At 48.5% G+C, this 25829-nt stretch overlaps 1 protein-coding gene across 7 annotated transcripts in view; it reads left to right on the forward strand.

Annotated features, from left to right (window-relative positions):
- The first annotated feature begins 651 nt into the window (after positions 1–651).
- Positions 652–25829, forward strand: part of DIP2C (disco interacting protein 2 homolog C) — a 265905-nt gene continuing 240727 nt past the window's right edge. For 4 of the 7 annotated variants that reach the window (XM_053572384.1, XM_053572385.1, XM_053572386.1 and 1 more), the window contains exon 1: positions 655–961. In XM_053572384.1, coding sequence (XP_053428359.1) covers positions 877–961 — 85 coding nt within the window. In that variant the 5' untranslated portion in view covers positions 655–876. Of the gene's footprint in view, positions 962–1100; positions 1709–25829 lie in introns of those variants that run through there. The other 3 variants (XM_053572388.1, XM_053572389.1, XM_053572390.1) reach the window with 3 other exon arrangements.

Below are 25829 nucleotides of genomic sequence, written 5' to 3' on the forward strand. Positions count from 1 at the left end.
AACTACAGATTTGGCTTCAGCCAAGCAGAAAGCAGAGATGACCCTGAGGCACAGTGGATAACCCCATGGGGGTTGGGGGGCTTAGGGTGGGGAGAGAGGGAGCCTGAGTAGGACCTGCTGGGGAGGGTTTGGGTAGGATGCAGTGACAGAGCCTCAGACCAGAGGGCTGACCTGGGGCTGGGGGGCGAGGCGACCCCACCTGCTCCTCCATTCCCCCTTCTCAGATGGGCACACCGAGGCCCAGGCCTGGGTGCAGAGGGCTCAAGGTCATTTGCTAGTGGGTTCTAGATCCAGAATGAGAGACTTCCAGCGTGGTACCCCTTTTCCCCCTTGAAAAGTATTCATTAAAAAACATCAACCTTCAAAGACCCAGAACGCTTGAAGTTTCCGTGTGCGCGTGAAACCGGGGCCGCAGAAGGTGTTTTTCTCGTTAAGCCAGGGAGGCCCCCGCCGGACCCACAGAGCCAGAGCTGCAGGACGGCCCTCCCCCGCCGCGCGCCCCCGCCCCTCCCCCACCGCGCGCCCCCGCCCGGAGCTCCCCTCCCCTCCCCTCCCGCGCGTTCTTCCTGGTGCGCGCGCGGCGGCGCTTCCGCGGGCAGGGCGGTGGAGCGGGGCGGACCGGGGCCGCTGTGGCCTAGGCGCGGGCCCGCGAGCGCGCGCGGGGCGGGCCGGGCCGCGTGGGGAGCGCGCGCGAGGCCTCCGTGGCGGGGCCGCGCGGAGCAGGCGCGCGGGGAGGAGGGAGGTCCCTGCGCGCCCGCCGCCGGCCTCCCGCGCCCGCGCCCGCCGCCGCCTCCTCGGTGCGGTTCCGCTGGGCGCGAGGAGCGGCCGCCGAGACCGCCGCCTGCGAACAAAGGGAGGCCGTGCGGGCCGGCGAGCATGGCGGACCGCAGCCTGGAGGGCATGGCCCTGCCGCTGGAGGTGAGGGCCCGCCTGGCCGAGCTGGAGCTGGAGCTGTCGGAAGGTAACCAGGGCCCCCGCCCGTCCTCCTCCCGGCCCAGAGCCCGTGCCCGCGCCGGGCCGCGGCCCGCGGGCTGTCCCCGGGAGGGCCGAGGCCGAGGGACTCGGGGCGGGGGGCGCGCGGGCCTGAGCGCGGCAGCCCCGGGCCTGGGGAGGCGGCCGATCCCCGGGCTCGGGCGGGCGAGGTGCGTCCCCGGGCCGGGCGCGTGTGCGCCGCGGCCCCCGCCCTGCCGGCCCCGCCGGGGGTCGTGCGGCCACCCCCTGCTCGCTGCGGCGGGGCCTGGGCGCAGCGCGAGGACGCAGGATGGGCCAGCCTCGGGCCGGCGGGCGGGCGGGCGGGCGGGCGGCCTTCCCGGATGCGCGCTGCCCCCCGAGCGCCGCGTCCTTGCTGCCGCAGCGCCGCGCGCCGCCCGCGTTCGATGGTGGGTCGGCCTGGCGCTGCCTCCGGCCTTATTCGGATGCGAAACTTGCCGCTGGACTCCGGGACCTGACCCCTCCGGCGTTCCGGGCCCCCGGCCTCCCGGCAGCGCCGGCTCCGCGGGGTAGAGAGTACTACTGTTTATTGGCCGTGCGCGTCGTAATGCGAAGGCTGGGCTGGATCGCGGAGCCTCCTCCCCCAGGCCAGGCTTCGAGCCTGGCCCCCGCCGTGTCCTACTGAGCATTTGTGACGGATTCGCCGCCGTGATTTCACGCGGCGCTCCGGGCGCCTTCTCGTCTGCTCCTAATGGTGCCGGTCACGCGCTCGACTGTCGTAAGTTTCAGATCGGGTTCTGCTGGGTCTTAAAAAAAAAAAAACAGTAAAGTTCCCAAATGTGAAGTGTTTAATTTATATTTAGGAGTCGTCCGGCCCGCTGGGTAGGCCACTGGGCACCGCGCGGTGGGGGCGGCGGCTCGCTCGGTTTATATTGGGAGCAGTTTAGCATGGCGAACTTTTTTTTTGGTAACGGTTTTGTGAGGGCCGGCAGCCAGAAAGTACATTCATTCGTGCCAGTTTTCATCAGCAGGGAGGAGCTGATGTTGACTTTATGTTCTCCTTAACACTTTCGGGGCAGAGGAGGCAGGAGACGCGGCTGTGCTGGGGTGTCCATTGCCTTTCCACGCCTCCATGGCCTGCAGTTTTTGTTTTAATTCCAAATTTGAGGTTCTACAAGGTATTTATTCGTATGCTTTGCAAAGTGAAGGGTGGCAGGAGAGAGGCAGTCACTGTTGGGAGCAGCTGAAGGCGGTGAGGGCATTACCTGAGCCTGGGAGGACCTGAAGGCAGCACCCACCTGGGGCAGACGGGCAGACAGGGCAGAGTGTCCAGGAGAAAAGCTTCACCTGGTCGTTGAATTTTGTCAGCCTGGGGGCAGATTTCGTCCCTCCAGTGCCTGGTGTCCAGCACCCCCAGACTGTGTGCTGACCTGCAGTGTCAGCTCCCCAGCAAAGCGCATGGCCGTTTGGGGAGACATGTGGGAACTTGTGTCCAGTGTGTTCAGAGTAGTGGCCTTTTTGGGTGATGCTGGTCACCTGTCACCAGCAGGTGCTCTTGGAGGAGGAGTGATGTGTTCTTGCTGCCCAGAGTCTGGAAAAGCCACTTTAGACTCAGGTGTGTCTGCATACCGGAAGCCGGTTACTGTTCCTCTTTCTGCATAGACCTTGCTCAGACCTAAACACTTGAGACCCTGCTCCTCCCCCACTGCTCCATTCATAGCTGTGTCTTCTTTATTTTAATAAATACGTTTATTTTGAAGTGTGGCTTTGTCCACATTGAATTGTGCTCTAAGGTCATTTGCAATTTCATGTCTTGAAACTACACAGAATGGTTTTATGGGCATAAACGAGATGATTCACCTTGTTTTCTGCTATAGCTTAATAGAAACCTAATCTCAGCATCTCTTTACATTGTAGAACTTAAAAAATTCCCAACGCGTATGTCCGCTTTCAAAGTGAAAACTGAAAACTTTAATGCTGAATTTTTTTAATTTTTTTATTTTATTTTATTTTATTTTTTTTTAAAGTTTATTTATTTATTTATTTATTTATTTTGGCCGGGGCTGGGTTTGAACCCGCCATCTCTGGCTTATGGAACCGGCGCCCTACTCCTTGAGCCACAGGTGCCGCCCGCTGAATTTTTTTTAATGTTTTGCTTTCATATCTTGTCTTTAATCAAAATTCATGTGGAGAGAATTCTTTAAGCTGGTTGTCATCATTGTATTAAAATATCATAAAATACTGTAGAAACATGTGGAATTTCCAGGGCTTAGTTCCTACAGAGGGGAATGGGAAAAATTCCATTTTAAGCACATAACGTAGATTGAAAGAAAGAAATATTTCCCTATAGCTTTAGTGTGGCAGCCAACCAGCCTCTCATGGGTTGTGTATTATTTAGATTTCTGGACACTGGTCTGGGCCGGGTTCACGCTACGCACTGGGTTCCATCACAGATGCTAGTGTTGCCCATTTTGTGGGGTAGTTTCCTTGATAAAGGGTTTCTCCTGCTCTGCTGGTCGCCTTCATTCTCTTGGGAGGGTCTGTGCCTGCCCAGAGCCTCCTGGCCCTGCAGGGGAGGAACTGTGCTGTCAGCAAAATGCAGGGTCTTTCTGCCGGTGGGTCTTTCTGTGGTGGGCAGCCCTCCTGGGGATCAGGGCTGCTGCTATGCTCAGGTGCTAGGGTCTGAGTGGGAGCCAGGAGGGTCTCGCACCAAGCCTGGGTGGGGTGCTGTTCTTAGACTTTCCCACATTACTATATTTTTCCTTCCTTTCTCTCACCTATGTTCTTGCATTTTGGAATTGTATATTTTTGTTTTTGGCTTTAAAGGGCCTAAAAATGATTTCATTAATGAGAAAATCAACATCCTTTGGCTTAAGGAAAGATTTTAAATGGAAATCCCTAGCAAATTGGAAAGAGAACAAAAAACTTCCCCAAAAGACAGACCAATATCTCATTTAAAAAAATTTCAGTGGTTGCTTGAAATTAGGAAATATGTTTCTCTGTTGACTGATCGGAGAAACTTGGGGGCTGTGCACGCACTTCCAGCACTGGTTGGAGCTATAGAAGCTCTTCCCATTTGGGAAGGGCGGGACTCTTATTAATGGAACTCCAGGCAGCTGCCTCGTGATACAGTCTGTGAAAACTATTTGGTTTTTGCAGAAGGGGAGTCTTTTAAACAATTTATGCTGTGCTTTATATAATACGTGTACTTTCTGGCTTTTTAATTGTTAGCATGTCACATGCCTACTCACTTTTTAACTTCTGCTAATGGGAGTTATTCAGTTGATGCTTTGCTTTGTAATTAAAATACCAGACTACTTCAACTATTAATTCTGATCCATAATGGGTCCAATTTAACATTTCTCAGTAAGTGTGAAACTGAAGAAGGTGGTGAAAGCTCTCTGAAATGTCCATCGTTCTCTGTGGAACGGGGAGCCAACACTTTTTCTTACATAATATATTAATAAATGGGTAGTTTAAGCCGGGCGCGGTGGCTCATGCCTGTGATCCCAGCACTGTGGGAGGCTGAGGAGGGAGGATTGCTTGAACTCAGGAGTTCGAGGCTTGTCTGAGCGAGAGTGAGACTCCGACTCATGGAAAAGAATGGGAAAACCCAGCCAGGCGCTGCAGCGAGCGCCTGTAATCCCAGCGGCTTCGGAGGCTGAGGCAGCAGGATGCCCACAGCCTGAGTCTGAGGTTGCAGTGAGCTACGATGCCATTGCCCTCTGCTCAGGGCATAGGGTAGAACTCTGTTTCGACAAAAAAAAAAAAAAAAAAAAACAAGGAAAAAAAAATGGGTAGTTTACTTGCATCTTACCCATGACTGTTGCCAGAGAGAGACATCTTAAAAAGATGGCTGGTGGTGAGGTTTGTGGACTTTGGGGGTGGCATTCTCAGGGCTATGGGGTACAAGATGACAGTGAGCGCTGCCCTGCCCACATCCCATCCCTTGTTTTTTGGTGGTTCACTGCCATGTGGTGTGGGAGACCCACATCTGAGTTCAACCTTGAACCGCAGGACCACCTGCAAAGGTTGCAGCAGGGACCTGGAGTCTTGGTGCCACCCAACTCGATGCACAGTGTTTTCTTTTTTTTTTTTTTTTTGTAGAGACAGAGTCTCACTGTACCGCCCGAGGGTAGAGTGCCGTGGCATCACACGGCTCACAGCAACCTCCAGCTCTTGGGCTTACGCGATTCTCTCGCCTCAGCCTCCCTAGCAGCTGGGACTACAGGCGCCTGCCACAACGCCTGGCTATTTTTTTGTTGCAGTTTGGCCGGGGCTGGGCTTGAACACATCATCCTCGGTATATGGGGCCGGCGCCCTACTCACTGAGCCACAGGCGCCACCCAATGCACAGTGTTTTCATTGAAAGGAAATAATAGTTTACCTTGGAAAACAAATGTTTGAAAAGAATGTTTGCTTCCCCAGCCTCATTGATAATTTGTTACAGCTGGGAGGGGAGGAAGGAAGGCAGGGGTGATAGACTGGAAAAGAACTTACTCCATGCACGCATAGAGTCAGGCCCCAGATTCACCAGTTTTACTTTGTTATGTCTGTCTGAAAGCTGCCATGGATGACTGTAAGTATCATGGTGAATGAAGTGGAAACCTTGGCATGAGAAATTTAATATACTGTTACCTGTATTTTTAAAAATTGTACTTAGAATGTGGCAGCACTGATGTGTATGGGTTTTTAAATGTGTGGGCTTGAATTTTAAGAGTTCCTCAGACTTGTTAAAATAATTTGATTTGAATGATCTTTTTTAGATGAATAATTATCGATGTCAAATGTAGTCGGGAAGCTAGGAAGGCAAACACACACACACGCACATGTACACATGCACACACGTGCACAGCACACAAGGATACGCACACACACAAAGCACACATACGTGCATACACACATGCACCTGTGCACACACATACTACACACATGCACAAACACACAAACACGTGCACAACGCACATACATGTATACATGTATGCACACGTGTACACATACATGCACACACATACATGCACACGTGTACACACATACATGCACACACATGCACATGAAGATGCAGACTCAACAGGCTGCCCGGATGCTGGTGTCTGCCCTGCTGCAGTCCTGTGCTCAGGTCTGGACCTCAGGAGGTGGCAGCTGTGACGACGTCTCTATTTTGTTTCATGCTGGACCTGTAGTTTCATGCCCTTGTTGTGGTTTGGAGGCTACAAGCTGTTGGAAGTTATGAGTCATTTTTTGTCTTCCTCCTCCAAGCCTTTTTCAAATGGGTAGTCTCTTTTTTCAGAACTGATTTTTTTTTTAAAGCAGTGATTTATGGGATGAGTTGTAGCATTCTTCTGAATTGCAAAGACAGCGTACTGAATAATTCTGGTTTTGCTGTCATGTATACCAAGTGATTCACCATTGGACCCTAGTCATATCGTTAAGATCATTCTAGTTCTTCCCAAAATTACTCAGACACCTTAGAAAAGCAAGGTCCTGGCTGCAGACATTTGACTTAGTTTTGCAAACTGATATTTGTCCCCATGGCAAAATGGGGAACATTCTGTCTTTTGTGATACGGAAGACACCTGTAGGGTGAGGTGGTAAGTTTCTGTCCCCTTTTATCAGGCTCTTGTTCTTCCTAGTTCCATTTTACACTTCTACTTTCAAGTTGCCAGCTTTAATTTCACTTTTATGATTTTTTTTTTGTGTGTGTGTTTTATACAAAGGTTACCTACTACTATGGCTAGAGCTCTGTTCTTTTCTGCTGAGGGTCACTCAAGAATTGGTCTCCAAAGAATTCATTGCATGTGTTTGTCCGCGGTCATCATGAGGAGTGCTCACTGGAGGCCCAGCTGCTGTGGCTGAAGACTCGGGGCGCAAGGAGCCAACCAAGGAGTATTCAGATGCTCTGAGTGCCCACAGACTGAGAATTAATTTTAATAAGCGCTTGAATCAAAGAGAGGAAAGTGCTAAGATACTAAGTTGTAAAATTTAAAATACAAATCTGCCCTTTTTTTGTGGGGGTCTGTTGAGTGTCTTGAATGGTAATGTGGGGCCTCTGTGCTGCGTGATTCATGGACAGAGACCATGCCTTCCTTACGGGCTTTGTACACAGGTATGAAAATCAGAAAAAAAGAAAACTGACCCAGCTGGTGAGATACGAAGGGCTTCTGTGATCGATAGTGGGTTGAATAGTTCCTTTTCTTCTGGGCTGCTGGGTATTTTTTATTTTTTTTATCGCCCTCTGTAGAGTTCTGTGCCATCACAGCTCACAGCAACCTCCAACTCTTGGGCTTAGGTGATTCTCTTGCCTCAGCCTCCCAAGTAGCTGGGACTACAGGTGCCCGCCACAATGCCCAGCTATTTTTTTGTTGCAGTTTGGCTGGGGCTGGGTTCGAACCCTCCACCCTCCATATATGAGGCTGGTGCCTCATACACTGAGCCACAGGTGACACCCAGGGCTGCTGGTTTTAAGTAATTTCTTTTGCCATTCGCTTGGAAAACTCTTTCTGTGTCCTAATTGAAAGATTAAAGACTATGGATGGGCCCAACTGAGACGAATCCCCCTGGCATCAGAGAGAGGGCCGTCCTTACGTATCCATATGCACAATCCGTCTTTTTCTTTTTCTTTCTTAGTTATCTGGTTAGTGAAGTTACATGTTTTTCTTTATTTATTAGAAAAATACCATAACATTAACAATTACAAAATAAAAAATATATATGTAATAAATATATCACCTCTTCTTAATATTGACCTATTTTTTTTTTTTTTTTTTTTTTTTTTTTGTGGTTTTTGGCCGGGGCTGGGTTTGAACCCGCCACCTCCGGCATATGGGACCGGCGCCCTACTCCTTGAGCCACAGGCGTCGCCATATTGACCTATTATTAAGATCATTTTGACTTTAAGGCAGTTGGAGTCATGAGCTGTGTGTGCTTTTGTGTCATTTTAACGTCTGCCACTTTCTTGTTATAATTTGTGATCCTTGGTTTGACACATCACAGTTTATTTGACCATTTCTTACTGGTGTATTTAGGTTTTTTTCTTTTCTCTAATGTAAATCTCAGTACTTGCTGGGAAGTCTCATGTGAGTTAAAGCAGTCCTTCGTTTGCAGGCATTAGTTTGGGGAGGGAGCATGGTGGCAATCTGCCCCTTTTCCTGAAATGGTTCTCTTAAGTCACATTGAAAATATACTTGATTTTGAGAACTTAGTGACTCTCCTTGGGTTTGTTGACTTTGTGGAATAAGGGCTGGGATCACCTCTTGGAGACATCTGCCAGCTTTTAGCTTGAGGGACTGAGCATGTAGTTGGAGGCACAGGAGGAAGCCCAGCTTCTGTCCCGACCACCGCTACACTGTGAGGAGCTGGCGGCTCCAGAAATGGGGCTGTTTGGAGGACAGTGTGCCCTGAACAGATCAGCAGAGATCAGAGTGGGTGACTAATAAAGTCATTGACTTACTCAGCAAGTATGTGTCAAAGACCTGCTCCGTGCTGTCAGGACTTACGGAGTGGAAGGTTTTGCTGTGCTCACTGTCCTGTGAGCAGAGACTTGGTCTTTGGGTTGCTGGTGTGTTCCCAGCTCCTAGCAGGTTTGTGACAGGCACTGGGAGGAGTCCACAGGCACAGCTGGAGAGCAAGGGCCACTTAAGGGGCATGAGCCTAGGTCTGACCCCTGGGAAGAGAAGGAGGGCAGTGATGGGGCTGACCAATCCCTCTTTTGGTTACTCAGATGGTACAGAGAGAAACTATTCCATAGTCACCAGAGTGGAGTCCATCAAACAAATCCGACTTTGCAGTCTCCTGGTCACTTCATTATTATTATCTTTTGAGCATGTCTGTCCTGCATTTGTGGCCTGAGGCTCTTTGCCACTGGTCACTCCCTGGGGTCTTTCTTCTGTTACTTTCACAGGTCCTACACACCCAGTGTCTTTTTTTTTTTTTTTTTTGGAGACAGTCTCACTTTGTAGCCCTTGGTAGAATGCCCTGGCATCATAGCTCATAGCAACCTCTTACACTTGGGCTCAAGTAATCCTCTTGCCTCAGCCTCCCTAGTAGCTGGGAGGTTGCCTGCCACAATGCCTGGCTAGTTTTGTTTTTTTTTTTAAAGCAGGCCTGGGCCAGGTTCGAACCCACCAGCCCTGGTGCATGTGGCTGGCGCCCTAACCACTGAACTATGGGTGCCCTATCCCCAGTCTCTTGTCATGAGCCTGAATTGGGTTGATTTGGTGTTCAGCACAAAGGGCTCCACCAGCTCCAGACACAGTTGGACGCAGGCACCTGAAAATGGGCCTGGCCCTGCATTCCTCTGCATCCAAAGACTTCTGCAACAAACATAAGCACAAAATCCCACTAATTGAATATGTTTGTTTTGCAAACTGCTAAGTGAAATGAGCCTTCCTACTTCTAGCCCAGAAAACGTGGAACTACTCAGTGAACACACTTCAACTCCCCGTGCATCAGGTGCTGGTCAGGTGTTTGTGGACATGCTCTGGTCGAAGTATCAAGAGAGTGAAGCAGATTTTATGAGCCAGTTCACCTGAAATGAGAATGGACGCGCACATTGTGTCAGTGGACCTTATTGAAGACTCTGGGTCTTTCTCAGTGAGCAAAATAACACAACATGAATCATGACACTGCAGATGGAGCAGGGAGGTTATGGCACATGTGCTGGCCATATGTGGTCCTCACAGAAGGACATCAGGTGCATTTGGGAGCGGTTGCGAGGCTGTGTGATTGGAGGGGAGGAGCAGGTGATGCTCTCTTGACCAGATGGCCATGGAGGGCCATTGGTACGAGGGCTTCGATTTTCAAAGCATAAAAACATGTTTTTAGACTGGGGGTGCCCTTCTGCACGTCTGGTTCCTGCTTGGAGGAGTGCGTGGGGGGAGGTCTTGAGGGTTCCTGGGCTGTGCTCCTGTTTCCATCTTCCCCCCGAGGAGCCGCCCTCTGGCTGTGGTGTGTTTGGAGTGTCCAGGGCGCACCGTCTTGGGTGAGCTGGCTGGTCCGTCCCCACCTGTTCACTTGGTGCCTAGAGGACCACGGTTCGGGTCAAGTGCAGTAAGGCCATAGCCCTGTGTGGAGCACCCATGTCCACGTTCTCTGGAGAGCTGCCTGCTGGTCATGGTCCCTGGTGTCCTATGCCCAGCTTTCTTTGTTGTCCCCGTTTGGCCAGGTGATTTGAGGTTGCAGAGACTGCTGAGGAGAGTGAACAGGAACTGAGAGGGGAAGAGCGGCTGCTCCGAGCTGCAGGCCGGGGTGCAGGGCAGCATGTCTGTGTGTGTTCCACTGTGAGGGGCACTTAGTGGACACTGCCCAGCACCCGCCGTGCACCACGGTGGTTGTGGAGCCTCTGTGCCTCCCTTCTCTTCCTTCCTGGGCCTCTTTCTGACCTCTCAGCCAATTTTCCGGAAGAGAGCTGAACCTCCACTTGGAGTCCTGCAGCCTCATGGATGATGAAGCCAGTTCACCTGCTGGAGGGCCGTGCTGGCACTGCCTGGTCACCACTGCTCTGGGGTTGTGTGGCACCCTCCACCCCTGCCAGCCAGAAGGCCACATGGTGGGGTCGTGTGCGAGCCAGGGCAGTCCTGAGAGGCAGCCAGCTCCTGGGATTGAGCCCATCCGCCCTTGCTGGATACTGTGGAAGTGAGCCCTATCCTCCCTTGCTGGACGCTGTGGGAGTGAGCCCCGTCCTCCCTTGCTGGACGCTGTGGGAGTGAGCCCCGTCCTCGCTTGCTGGACGCTGTGGGAGTGAGCCCCGTCCTCGCTTGCTGGACGCTGTGGGAGTGAGCCCCGTCCTCACTTGCTGGACGCTGTGGGAGTGAGCCCCGTCCTCGCTTGCTGGACGCTGTGGGAGTGAGCCCCATCCTCGCTTGCTGGACGCTGTGGGAGTGAACCCCGTCCTCCTATGCTGGACGCTGTGGGAGTGAGCTCCGTCCTCCCTTGCTGGGAGTGAGCCCCGTCCTCCCTTGCTGGACGCTGTGGGAGTGCACCCCGTCCTCGCTTGCTGGACGCTGTGGGAGTGAGCCCCGTCCTCCTTTGCTGGACGCTGTGGGAATGCACCCTGTCCTCGCTTGCTGGATGCTGTGGGAGTGAGCCCCGTCCTTGCTTGCTGGACGCTGTGGGAGTGAGCCCCGTCCTTGCTTGCTGAACGCTGTGGGAGTAAGCCCTGTCCTCAGTTGCTGGACTCTGTGGGAGTGAGTTTGTCCTGGCTTGCTGGATGCCTGTACCTGGCTATTTCACTACCCTGGCCTGGGCATTCACGTGCCTTGAGCCCTGTTTGGGGCTGGGTGAATATTTTCCTTTTCTACTCTCGTAAGCGTTTTCTTTTAAAATAAAAAGTCAGAGATGGACTTTGAAGTCTCCCCATTTTTTGTGAACCTAATGGTATTGCAGAAACCGCAGCTTGGACTGTGTGTAGTTAACTATTTTAGAGGTAACAGGACGTGGCAGCGTGGGGCTGCGTCTCGGGTACTTCATGCTGGACTCTTAGGAGACGTTAGCAGGCTTTGAAAATGTCTTCTGTTTTATTTGCTCTGAAGAATATAATGGATGCTCAGAAGTGGTTGAGATTTAGTAATGCAGAACAATCTTTAAGGAGCTCTTTAAGCAAGGGGGCAATTTCACTGAACAAGTCATCAAAACACACCTCTTCAAGGGAGAGTCCTATGGGCTGTGCTGTGCCGATGTTGCAACCTTGTCGCTGATGCGCCTTTCAGGTCCATGGTTTCTGTTGCAGCCCTGTGTCCTGTAGGACATTCTGGAAATGTGAGACAGTGCAGTGGCGGTTTTCTTGATATTTCATTTTATTTTTAGCTAAAGTGACCATAGTCTTATTGGAAATGGCTAAGTCTCCACCAATAGACCACAACATTGACATGGCCAAATGAGAAATAGCATTTGGGTTTTTATTGTAATTGACATGTATTGTATATATTTATGGGGTGTAGAGTGATATTTCAGTATATAATGTCCATTGTATAATGATTAAATCAGGGTAATTAGCATATTCATCACCTCAAATGTTTATCATTTCTTAATGCTGGGAACATACAAAACCCTTTCTTCTAACTATTTGAAAATCAGCAATAAATTCTTGTCAACTGCAGTCACACTGCTGTGGTACAGAACACCAGCACTTATCCCTCCTATTAGATGTAATTTTGTATCCATTAATGCCCCCAGTCTCTGGTAACCACTGCTCAGCTCTCTGCTTCTCTGAAGAGGATGTTTCCACTTCCCAGTGAGAGTGAGAACACCTCCAAGTGTTTATCTTGCTGTGCTGACTTCACTCAGTATATCACACCCCCCACCCCACCCCCAGGCTCATCCATGTTGCTGCAAATGATAGGATTGCATTCATTTTTGTGGTCGAACAGTGTCCCTTGAGTGCACACCACATTCTCTCGTCCACCCTTCTGTTAATAGACTCTTAGGTTGATTTCTTACCTTGGCCTTTGTGAACAGTGCTGCAGAGAACGCGGGTGGAGGTGACGTCCCTCCTGCTGTGCCCTGTGTTGCTGCTGGGTCATGTGCTGGTCTCTGGAGCCTCCGCCGGTTCGGTGGTGGCCGTGCTTCCTCCCATTCCCACCACTGGCGTGTGTGGGGTCCTCTCTCTCTGCCCTTCTCCCTTCATTTGTTACTTCTTGTCTTTTTTTTCAAATTCATGATTTAAACCATAATTTTTTCATCTTTTTCTTAATTGCCCTCTGGACAGGAGTGAGATGCTAACTCATCGGGGGTTTGGATTTTTATTTCCCTGATGATTGCGGACGCCGAGCACTTCTTTATACACCTGTCGGCCATTTGTATGTGTGCCTGTATGTGAGATGCCTGTCAGTTCATCTGCCCATTTTTTGACTGGATATTGGCGTTTTTGCTGTTGAGTTTCTTGTGCACGTGGATATTAGTTTCTTACTGGAGGAGCAGCTTGGTCCCATCACACACCTAGCATGCTTCCCTCTCTGGTTGTTTCTGTTGCTGCCTGGGAGCTGTTTTAGTTTGATTTGCTCCCATTTTTTTGCTTTTGTTGCCTCTGCTTTTGAGGTCTTAGCCGTGAAATCTTTGCCCAGATCAGTGTCCTGAGGCATTTCCCGTATGTTTCTTTTGGTAGTTTCATAGTTTCCAGTCTTACATTGAAGTCTTTAATCCATTTTGAATCGGTAGTTGCATCTGGTGAGAGGTGGGGGTCTAGTTTCCTGCTTCTGCATTCTCCCCATGACCATTTATTGAAGAGACTGTCCTTTCTCCAGTGAATGTTCTTGGTGACTTTGACAAAAATCAGTTGGCTATAAATATGTGGCTTTATTTCTGGGTCCTCTCTTCCCTTGGTTTGTGTGTCTTTTTTTATGCCAGCATCATGCTGTTTGGTTACTATCTCTCTTCTGTAGTGTATTTTGAAGTCAGGTAGTGTGATGCCTCCAGCATAAAATGTTGAACTCACAGTTCTTTTTACTCAGGGTTGCTTTGACTAGTCAGAGTATTTTGCGGTTCCATATGAATTTTAGGATTCCCCCCCCCCATTTATGTGAACAGTGTTGTTGGTATTTTGAGAGGGATTACATTGAATTTGTAGATTGCTTTGGATGGTGCGCTCATTTTAACAGTATTAATTCTTCTAATCCACTAATGTGGATGCCTTTCTATTTTGTATGTCCTCTTCCATTTCTTTCATCATTGTTTTATAGTTTTCCTTGTAGAGGTCTTTCCCTTCTTGGTTAAATTTATGCCTGCTATTTTATTTTATGTTTGTAGCTTTTGTAAGTGGGATTTTCTTCTTGATTTCTTTTTCACTAGTTCACTGTTGATATATGGAAATGCTGCTGATTTCTGGGTGTTGATTTTGTATTTTACAAATTTACTAAGTCAGTTTTCTTGGAGGTTTAGGTTCCCTCCCTTCCTCCCTCCTTCCTTCGTTCCTTCCTTCCCTTCTCTCTCTCCATCCCCTCCCTTCCTCCCTTCCTTCCTTCCTTTTCCTTTCGACAGAGTCTCACTCTGTTGCCCTGGGTAGAGTGCCGTGGCATCACCGCTAACACCAGCCTCAAACTCTTGGGCTGAAGCAATTCTCCTGCCTCAGATTCCCGAGTAGCTGGGACTACTGGTGCCCACCACAATGCTTGGCTATTTTTAGAGACAGGGTTTCTCTCTTGCTCTGTTTGGTCTTGAACTTCTAAGCTCAGGCAGTCCACCCACCTCGTCCTCCCAGAGTGCTGGCATCCCAGGGGTGAGTCACTGTGCCTGGCTGAGCTTCAGGTTTTAAGATTCCTTCAGGTATATAAGATTCCTTCTGTGAAAAGGAACAGTCTGACTGACTGCTTCCGTGCAAGGTGGATGCCTTTGATTTCCTTCTCTTTCCTGGCTGTGCTGGCCAGCACTTCTGGCACTAGGTGAGTGTGAGAGTGGGCACGCTTGTCTTGTTTCAGAGCTTAGAGAAGAAGCCTTTAGCTTTGCCCCGTTGGGTGTGACGTTGGCTGTGGGTTTGCCATGGGTGTTTATTGTGTTGAGGTGCGTTCCTCCTGTACCTAATTTGTGGAGAGTTTCTATCGTGAAAGGAAGTTGAATTTTATCAAGCACTCTTTTTGCATCCGTGAAGATGATCCTGTGGTTTTGTCTTTTATTCCATTGATGTATTTCTTTGACTGACCTGCTTGCACCTTCGCTGTAGAGCCCACTAGATTGTGGTGTGGGACCCCTTCATGTGTTGCGGGATTCCGTTTACTAATGTCTTGTTGAGGATTTTTGCATCTGTGTTCATCCAGGATGTCAATCTATAGTTTTCTTTCTGTGAGTGTGTATGTGTCCTCATCTGGTTTGGTGTCAGGGTAATGCTGGTCTTGTAGAATGAGTTTGGAAGAATTCCCTCCTCTTCACTTTTTTGGGGACTAGCTTGAGAAAAATTGATATTGTTTTATTTTATTTATTTATTTTGAGACAGAGTCTCATTATGTTGCCCTCGATAGAGTGCCCTGGCGTCACAGTTTACAGCAACCTCTAACTCTTGGGCTTAAGCAATTCTCTTGCCCCAGCCTCCCAAGTAGCTGGGACTACAGGCGCCTGCACAAGGCCTGGCTGTTTGTTGTTGTAGTTTTGTCATTGTTGATTTTTAGCTGGTCCCAGCTGGGTTCAAACCGCCAGCACTGGTATATGTGGCTGGCGCCCTACCCATTGAGCTATGGGTACTGCCTAATTTTCCTTTCTTAAGTAGAGATGGGATCTCGCTTTTGCTCAGGTTGGGATTTTATCTTTAAAAGAATCCCAGCGTTTTATTTCTTTGATCTGTGATTTTTTTAAAACCTCAGTTTCATTTGTTTCTGCTGTTATTTCTGTCCTTCCCCTGCTGCTGGGTTTGATGATGTCCTAGTTCCTGGAGGGACATTGTGGGTGATGATATGAATCTTTTCTGCCTTCTCGGTGTACGAGTCCACGTCATGAACGTCCTCTGCAGCACTGTTTTTCTGTATTCCATAGGTTTTGGCATGCTGTGCTTCTAGTCTCATTTGTTTCAAGACATCTTCAAATTTCCTTCTTGATTTCTTCATTGATCCATTGATTGTTAGGAGGGTGTTGTTTAAGTTCCATGTGTTTGTACAGTTGTGAAAGCTCTTCTCATCAGCAGGTAGTTTTATTCTATTGTGGTCAGAAAAGTTATCACACTGGTGTGATTTTGATTTCTTTTTTTTTTTTAATTAAATCATAGCTGTGTACATTAAGCAATCATGGGGCACCATACACTGGTTTTGTATACAATTTGACATATTTTCATCACATTGATTTCTTTTTTTGAACTAGGTCTTATTTTTTGGCCTGATATTTGGTCAGTCCTAGAGGTTGACCCGTGTGCTGGTGAGAACAGTATATGTTCTGTGGCTGGTGGATGAAATGCTCTGTAAATCCCGGTAAGCCCGTCTGGGCTACAGTCTGGTTTAAATCCAGTGCTTCTCTGTGGCTTTTCTGTCTAGATGCAATGTCCGGTGCTGAAGGTGCAGCATCAGAGCTGCTCACCTGAGCCTGCCTGACCTTGCGTCTCCATACTCTGGTGTCAGCTGCGCACCACGGACATGGGGGCTTCACTGTTCAGTGACTTACACTTCCCACATGTTTGAAAATTTTATGTGTTGATTATAGAGGACAAACAGAAGGAAACGCAACCCCGTTGGATTAACTTTTCTGTGAAGCATCTTCTAGAGGCAGGAGGCTGGCTGTGATTTAGTTTTGCCAAAAACATTAATCTTTTTGGTTAAGAGACAATGCTGTTGATTCTTGGTTCTTTCTGGGAAGTAATATGCTGAATGAGGTTCCGGGAATAGCCCCCTTAACATTCCTGCCGGGGAAGAGTGACCCCTTGAAGCCTCTCCGTCACTAGCAAAAATGACTGCGATCGTTTCTAAGCAGCCACCCATCACTTACTAGGCGATCGATTTTTAGGTCTTTTATGCAGAGTGCTTTTATTCCAAGTTAAGTGCTCCTTCTGTTTAATAGTGATCCGCAGTTCCAGGGGTCGGGGCCACATTAATGGATGTGAACCTTGCTCTTCTGCAGCCTCCAGAGAGCTGGAGTCTTGGTGGGAGCTGGGCTTTTAGTAAGGGGCTGTGTTGGTAGGACCTGGTCTGTGTCTGCCTGTGGTGGAGGGTGTCGTCCGTATTCCTGCTCACTGATTGTTCACTGGTGCTAAGCATGACGTGTCCCAGGGTTACATGTGTTTGCCGGTGGGGACGTGTGCTCAGAGCTGCAGCGACCTGGGCAGGGCCGGCACTGAGCTTTGGTGTGAGCAGGTGGGTGCTGGCGGGTGCTGGTGGGTGCTGGTGGCCTGGCTTCCCCGTTAGGTCAGTTGGGCTTTCTCTGCTGGAGGCCCAGCCTCCTGGCATAAGCTAACCAAATCCATGGTAGGAAACAGAATGCAAAGAAGCTACCAAGTTTCTTAGTATATGTAGTCATTTTTCTTTTTTACATATACTTTTACTTTCATATACCCTAATGCAGTGTTTTTCAACCTTTTTTATCTCACGGCAAACTTGAACCTATAGTTAAACTTCTGTGACACAAATTATGTTGATCAAAAAAACAAGTAAAAAAAGAATATACTTACTGTGTTTTGAACTTCTTTTCACAAGTAATTTAATTAATGATCTTTAAAAAATTTTTGTGGCACACCTAAGCTCCTCTCATGGCAAACTGAGAATCACTGCTCTAATGATACGTTTTTTCCACCTGATATAACAACTAATGTAATTACCACCCATCAGTGGTACAAAATTCCACCAGGGAAGTGTACTCTCAGCAATATACTTTGTTCTCATAACTTTAATTGGTTTAATAAAGTTGTTAGAATCATGGCTTTCTTTTATTGTCTTGTTTTTATTTTTAGATCTTTGAGAGAAAGCTATTTAGTGATTACATATAATTATGAAAACAATCTAATGATTAGGGAATCTTGTTGGAACAAATATCTTTCTTTCCCTTATGTAAATGAAAAAAATCTCAGTTCAGGTAAATGTTGGTAGGAATGGGTGGGGTGGGGATTTTTGTGTGATGTGTGTTCTTCTTGAGATATTGTCTTAGGAAATGTTCTAGGAACATTCACCTTTATCTCATTCTTTTACTGCTTCCTGATTGTTCCTGTTTGCACCAGAATTCTGAGTCCGTGTATGTGAGATAATTACATATGTGTGTGTGTAGGAAAGTGCTTTTTTCCTTTAATGTGGGCTGTTTGAGTATCATTAGGCATTTCCCAAGTCAGAAAATAAGTAGCTCATCATTAATAAAGATGGGTATTCCAATATCAGGAATCCCTAAAGGTTTTTCCTGTTACATTAAATAAATAAATTTCAGAACAAAGATAGTTTTCTGTACTGTGTATTTATATTAGACTTAGAAAAATTAGTGTGAATATTTCCCATTAATTGGAAATCATACAACTAGTTTAGACATAAAACATGGAATATTGATTCTGCCTGCAGATCATTTTTGCATATTTATGATTGCACCTGTTCTATGTAGGAAAACCACTCAGTCTTGTCCTAGCTGGTGCCCTGCTTATCAGAATGAAGAGAAACAAGGTATTTCATGGTTTCAATATTTTTAAATCTAAAGCTGCCCATTATCTGTATAATAACCTAATTTTTTTTTCTTTTGAGACAGAGTCTCACTCTATCGCCCAGGGTAGAGGGTTGTGGTGTCATCACAGCTCACAGCAACCTCAGTCTCTTGGACTCAAACCATCCTCTTGCCTTAGCCTCCCAAGTACCTGGGACTACAGGTACCCACCACAGTGCCTGACTAGTTTTTGTTTTGTTTTGTTTTGTCCTCTATTTTTAGTAGAGACAGGGTCTTGCTCTTGCTCAGGCTGGTTTTGATCCTGTGAGGTCAGGCAATCCACCCGCCTCAGCCTCCCAGAGGGATTACAGGCATGAACCACCGTGTCTGCTGGTTGGTAGGATTTTAGGCACTGTGGGAGTGTGGCTGGGGCTGGTTAGTACCTGGAAGGGGCTGAGATGCAGCGTGTAGGAAGTGCAGTATGGATGTAAAACACCAGGAAGTGAACAGCGCCTCAGGCAGGTCAGGGGGGGCTGGTGCCCAGAGGGTAGGCTCAGCAAGGAGCCTGGTGGCGGAGGTAGTGCCCTGAGGGGTAGGTCTCCACAGAGGGCACAGGCTGACTTGTGTAGTTTGGTGGTGCTCTGTTCTGTCTGAGATGTCCTTGGTATTCTGGGCCTGTCCTGTGTCTGGCTGAGGCAGGGGAGGTGGGCCTGGAACCTGGGCTCGGGACCACGATGCATGTGTCCCTAGACGGGGCAATGGGCTGTGGTGGTGGGTTTATTTCACTGTGTGCAAGCTGGTCTCTTGCAGTATGGTGCCCTCTGCATGGGAGGGGTGCCAGCCCCCAGCTCAGCCCTGCCTGGCCTCGCTCCCTCTCCTGGGCCTCTCACGGTGGGACCTCCAGTTATCCAGGGTGGGAAAGAAATACTTTGTTTTCTAAGATCAGAAAACATCTCCTTTTGCCTTAGTTAGTTGGAACCTGTATGTTCTGCATTTCAGGTTTTCCCCTTTGCAGGTCAGACAATAGTGTTTCTTTCTCGTGGTATTTAATTATTCAAATTATTGAAGAGTCATTTGCTGTGTCCTTAGGAGGTTGGATGCTGGATCTGTTCCCTCTCCCTGCAGCCTGGTGGCGCTGACAGGTGCTGGGTAGTGAGCACCAACCACGGCTGTAGCCCAGGTCCAGCCCAGGGGCCATCAGCAGGGCCAGCAGCTTTTCTGTGGGATGTCTGGGAGGCAGTTAGCTTGGTGATATTTCAAGGACTCGTGTGTATGTACATGTCCTGTCTGTGTGTATGCATGCATCTCACACGCACATGTATGTTCACCCACACATACATGTATGGGTGTGCATGCATATCACATTACACGAGGGTGTGTACATTTCATATGCACATACGTGAACGTGCATGCACCTCACTGTACACGTATGTATACATCTCACATCTGCACTGTCTACACACACCTCACACACGTGTATGTGTGTACAAGCATGTCAGTGCACATCTCACACACGCACACATACGTCTCTTGCACATGTTTGCATGCCTTGCATGTGTGTACACATACGTACGCACATGTGTGTGGATGCATACCACGTGCACCTCACGTGTGCACACATGTTTGCATGCACCTCAGGGTGCTTTCCTGCTGAGCCTCCAGCCCACCCTCCTGTGCCCTGGGCTGTTCCCCTGGCCTGTTCCCCTGGTCCAGCTCCTGTGCCCCTCACCCCCTGACAGGTTCTTGGTGCGTGTTGCTGGGAGTGTTTCTTCCTTTCCAAAAGTCTCTATCAGGTGGGCATGGATAAAATGGAGCCCCCTGTAAACCGTTTCACCAAACATATAGCTTTATGATTAATCAAGCTGCCTCAGCCTTAGAGGGAAGCAGTGTCCTGAAACACTTATGTCAGGACATTGTGTGCATTAGACCCCCACTTCTGCAGAATCACGTCTGAGTGTGCATGAAAGTCTGAAGTTGCCTGGTATTTCCTCTGGAGAGTGATGGTGATGGTGAGATCACACTCCCTCTTCCTCTGACACATGTCCACATTTTATGTTTAAAAAAAAAAAACAAACTTTTGCATTCCAGTAGAATACAGATAATTATTTACAGCTTAAAATCTTCTGAAATGATTAAAATTTTGACAATTTATTTTATTTTATTTTTTGAGACACAGTCTCACTGTGTCGCCTTTGGTAAAGTGCAGTTGCATCACAGCTCACAGCAACCTCAAAGTCTTGGGCTTAAGTGATTCTCTTGCCTCAGCCTCCCAAGTAGCTGGGACTATAGGCGCCTGCCACAACTGGCTATTTTTTGTTTCAGTTGTCATTGTTGTTTAGCTGGCCTGTGCCGGGTTTGAACCTGCCAGCACTGGTGTATGTGGCTGGCACCGTAACAACTGTGTTACGGGCACTGAGCCAATTTTGACAATTTAGATTCAAACAATAGTCATTACAAATTAAAATTTTGATTCAAATAGAAACAAATATATTCCTATCTTCTTCCACAATGAAGACTGGTCTATATCTTTTTCTGTCTTCTTCCACAATGAAGGCTGGTCTGTATTTTTTTCCTGTTTTTCCACGGGGTCTTTTCCTGAGGCTTGGGGGGCTTAGCCTCTGGCTGCTTCTGATTTAAGGTTGCACTCTGCTCCTTCCTAGGGGGGGTCTTGTCTGCTGCAGTGGCTCTTGGGATTCCTTCTGTCCTGGGGAACTGGGGGACAGGAGGGCCTGACCACACACTTCAGCAGAAGCACCTTCTGCTAGGAGTTGGTAGCCCATGGCACATCTTGGCAGGGGCCTTTCAGTTACTCTGGTCATCACTGGTGAACTTGTACCACCAGTGGGAAAATACTCAGACCATTCTGCTGATCTCATAAGCTTCACTCATCACTGGTCCTTTCTTACCTGCAGTGCAGAAACCTGGCCACTGACAGCAGTCACCTGCAGACTGATACATAGGTACAGCTGCCCTCCCAGCTCAAGCCCCCCAATCTCAGTTTTGGCTGATCCCAGTGCAGCCTTTGGGAGCCAATATCTCCACTCCCTTTAGGTGAATCCCATGTCCGTCTGAGTGAACCAGAGTGGGTCGGAGCAGGAGCAGGACCTTGGGATCCGTGTGCCCTGCTGCTCACCACTCTGTAACTGTGGGCGAGCCAGCTGCTCATCCTATTGTTTTCCAGGGATGTGGTGAGTGTTTTGGGGGGCAGGAATGACATCCTTTGCTTTCAGCTTCTCCAGTAGGTCCTGAAGGAATAAGTCAAAGGCCAGTTTAAAGAAAACTAAAACTCAGAATTATGTGTTATGTGGATGTAATGAATAGCCCTTCCCCGCTCTGTCAGCTTCTCTTCATTTCTCCACTGTGGCCAGAGTTGGGTGAAGAACAGTGATGGTTCTGCTTTTCAGATGTCCTGCCAGCATTAACTGATGACTGTGAGCCCAGCAGTACAAACACTGAGGTGAAGGCCGCAGTCCTCTGTGGAGAGAGGGCAGACGCTTTCTTGGTGGTCTCCACCTGAGATGACTGAATTCAGATTCAGATTTATGGAGTGAGACATCAGCCTGGCTCCTGTTTGTATTTTGATCTCCTGTGCTTCATCTGGCTCACTTGATGGATAGTTTTGTTGTTGGACAGCTGCTAAAAGAGAGGAGTGTCATGAGGTCCTTGCTCAGTTTCCCAGGTCCAGTGCTGGGTTTCTGAGTCAGCCTCCTTGGGGCCTCCTATCAGGGCCCACGAGGGACAGCCGACGTCCCATCACCTGTGCCAGGCCACACAGTAGTGAAAGCACAGATTCTACAGTACTTGGGCCAGAGGAGACCCAGAGAATCCCAGAGAACTCTACAAATCTAACTCATAGGCTGTCCTTAGAGTATATTTAGTGTTTGTGTGAAATTTCCTGGAATTGTTAAAAATATTTTCCATACTAGATTATATTGTTGCTGTATTCACACAATTAAAACCCTTATTTTAGCTCATATAACTATTTACTGCTTATTCCCTCTTTTTTCAGTTAAAAAAACAGTATTACTCAGAACAGTATACTAATGACAGCCTCCATCACTGCTAGTAGAATTTAGTTATGATGAAATAACTGTCACAAGTATATAATAATAAAGCTAAGATATATATGTAGATTTTATAAATCATCCAAAGTAAGAAATAAAGATTGAAAGTACTGGTACTACTGGTACAGAAATGTTATGATTATTTTGTTTTATTCAGGGAACCTAAATATTCAAAGTTCTGTGTTTTCTTTTTCAAGGTCAATTCCTCTAGAATTTACCTATTCTTAAGGAGCCCTGGAGCAAAGAGGGCAGGTAGCGAATAGATGATTTGGAGATTTGCTAGTCATGATTCAACAAATATTTTCTCATGAGTTGATGATTAAAACATTACAGTTAAAAAGGTTTTAATGTGCTTTTTAAAAAAATTTTTATTTTATTATTGAGTCATAGCTGTGTACATTAATGCTAATGTGCTTTTTTGAGTTTTACCACTACATATTCCTTTAAGAATCAGAGAACTCCCATTTTTTGGCAATGTATTATGAATTATAATGCATGAAATTAGGAGTTGGAATTCCCTAATACTTATAAATAATCACTATATATTTTTATATGTATATTTGGTACATTTAAAAATGCTTGGTGCGGGCGGTGCCTATGGCTCAAAGGAGTAGGGCGCCGGCCCAATATGCCGGAGGTGGCGGGTTCAAACCCAGCCCTGGCCAGAAACTGCAAAAAAAAAAAAAAAAAAAAAAATGCTTGGTGCATTTTAAAATGCTTGATATAGTAAAATTTTAAACTTTCAAAAGTATTTTAGAATATAAATTTGTTTTTCATAATTTTAAAAGTGACAGTGTAAACATTGAGGCACATAAATTAAAAAGCCACGCATCATCTTGCAGCTCTAACATAGTCCCAATATCACTTATCTCAGTGCAGCACTTCAAGTTGGTTCATCCAGGAGCATGACGGTGTTGGGCAATGCCACCACTTACAGCAGTTCCACGTGTGTTCTCTTGAATGATCCGCCAGCCACACCCACCAGGTGGTGTCAGAGAAGGCGTGGCTGAGGCCACATGGGCTGTGTTGCGGGTGGCATAGTGATGCCAGAATTCGAGGGCAGGGTGAACTTGGTGACCTCTGGTCAAGAATTTCCATGGATCACCTCAGATCATTCTTCTTTTATCCCCTTAGAACAGCATAAAATTGCTAGGTGCATACGCTGAATCTCAGGAATGTTTGTCTACTGTGAGGCACAGGGACGGACAGAAGTTTACATGCTCTGAGCTCTGTTGGAAACACAAAACTTAATCCCTTGCATCAGAGTTTCCCAGCACGGTGACATCGGACCAGATTCACTATGGTGGGGGCTGTCTTGACCGTGATAAGATGGTCAGGTCATCTCTGCCTCCTGATCAGATGCTGTTAGCAGCCCTCCCAGCCCCCCACAGAACCGCTGTGAGGCATGTGGGTTTGCATTTCTTCATTAATAGTTTCTGATTTCTGCAAATCTAGTAGGGATGCCTGGAACATGCCTGGATGCTGGTTGTGGAGCAGACAAGCTTGTGCAGTGTGTCTAGGCACCTCCCTGCCTTTCCAGGCTGCCTCCGTGCACTTTACTTTTCCAGAGCTGTGGGCCCTTTTGGTGCGTGGAGCCTGTGTGTTTGTGTGGCTGCGCATGCCCGAGGTCTGTGTGGTAGAGGGGTTGGTACTCCCGCTGCCTGGGACAGGGCGGGACAGGGCCCTGGGTGAAGAGCTAAAGAATCCCAGGGCTGGAAGGTGGCAGGCCTGTCCCTGCAGCGGCCCTGAAAGCCTTCCATCTCAAACCAGTTCAGGCCTTTCCTCTTCAGTCTTTTCACTTCGTATAGTTGCTTTTTATACTGTATCTAAGTTTTCTACAATTTTTTATAAGCTGGATTCAAGGCTGGGCATAGAATTACAACAAAAACTCAGCCCACATTGGGTCTGGGCATCCAGGTCCTCCCCCATGGGCAGTGTCCGCGGCCAGCTTGTCCTTGGCCTGTCCAGAATCGTTCCTAGGCAGCAGAAACCCCTTGTCTGGTGTCCACACAGAATGGCTCCTGTGTTCTTTTAAGGTTGGAGCCGGGAGTCACAGACGACACATGTGAACTTGGCCTCCCAGCCCAGGTGTGTGGGTGCTACTGGAGCGCCCTCTGAGCGTGGTTCTGTGGTCCTGTGGGCACTGCAGCCCCTTGTGCCCCAGCTGTGACCACCACGTGTCTGCAGCGGTGATTCCTCTAGCGGGAGGAGGTGGCGCTAGAGAAACAGCTAAGCTTAGAGCCTTAGATTTAAAATGTTAAAGATTATGTCCTCTAATATTTTATAGTTATTTTGCCCACACCCAGTTTGAATGAAAACATTTTTAAAAACTGAAATAAAAACCTTTTCCCCAATATCAATTCAGTTTTTATGGAATCAGTTACTCTTTTTGGAGTCACAGTTAATTGGCTTAATATGTGACAAGTACAACTGTATAAACAGACTCGGGGACAAACACAGCTGGCCTGTGGTCTGCCTTCAGCCCCTGTCCAGGGTGGGCATTCAGCCAGTAGCGCCTTCAGGGTGGAGCACAGGTGGGGACCCTCACTTGGGGGGAACCCTCACCTAGATGGGGAGAGGGTGGAGACCCTCACCTGGAGGTGGGTGGGTGGGTGGGGACCCTCACCTGGGGAAGGTGGGGGAGGCCACTTCTCCTGCACCTGTCTTGGTTTCACTCTCATTCCTGTTATACTTTACAAGAACGTGTCTTTACAGAATGGAATCTACTTATTGTCATTTAGAAAGTACCTGGAAACCACACATTGCACTTTTAGGAGTTAGGGCTGGGGGTGAGGCGGGCACCTCCCTGTGTGTGCATCTGAGGCTGTTGGCACTTGGGGAGAACCACCGGTGGTCCAGGCCCTGCTGCTGAGCCTGATTGGAAGGGAGAGATGGGGCAGGCGAATGGGGAGACTTAGTGACCAGATTGCGGGGGGGTGGAGAGAGAGGGCGGAGGCTTGGAGGACTGCTCTGGGGGAGAAGTTGGGAGAAGCTTGCCTCGGGGACAGTGAAGTTCATCTGGGACCTGCCTTTGGGAAGCTCGGAGCTTGCAAGTGCGGAGTGCGCTGGCCAGGGTGGGTGTCGGAGCTCCCCACGTAGAAGTAGCTGGTGGGTGCAGCAAGAGGGTGGCCGAAGGGGAGCGCACGTTTAGGAAGGGCCAGGCACTGGGGACAACCTGCCTAGAGCAAAGATGAGTCGACATGGAGTGGTTCGGATTCCTTAAAGCTCAGAGAAGAGAGTTTCCCAATGAAAGTTCCAGTGTGGTGAAACCAGGAGGGCGGGGACTTGGGGGAGCCTGAGTGGCTCTTGGTCCCACCCAGCAGCAAGGAGTGGGGGGAGCTGAGGGTCCCCACATGTGGCTCCCGGATCCTGATGGCTTAGCTGGGAAGGCTGGGCAGGTGGCCTCCAGGTGAGGCAGGTACCATGGGGAGGGTGGAGCACAGAGTCACATGGCGTGGTGCAGGAGAGAAGGGCCCACGGCCAGGTCCTCAGGCAGGGATGTGAGTTCACAAAGTGCAAGTTCCGAAGGGGCCTCGCATCCCACACTGTTCAGAGCCTGTGACCTTGGTGCTGGATTGTCCATGGTAGCCAGTTTCCAGTGTCATTTGTTTAGTTACACAGAAGAGCCTGGGTGGGCCAAAATCCAGACCTCTCCTGAGTGAGCACAGCCAGTGGTGCTGTGGGCTGATTCCACACATTGTATGATGTGTGTGTACATGTGGGAACAGTGCCTGTGTGTCACTGCACACATGTGGGAACTGTGTGTATGTGTGTATTTATGTATGTGAGCAATGCATGTGTGTCACTGTGCATACA

Source organism: Nycticebus coucang, chromosome 20 (assembly GCF_027406575.1).
Source record: "Nycticebus coucang isolate mNycCou1 chromosome 20, mNycCou1.pri, whole genome shotgun sequence".
NCBI classification, from domain to species: domain Eukaryota; kingdom Metazoa; phylum Chordata; class Mammalia; order Primates; family Lorisidae; genus Nycticebus; species Nycticebus coucang.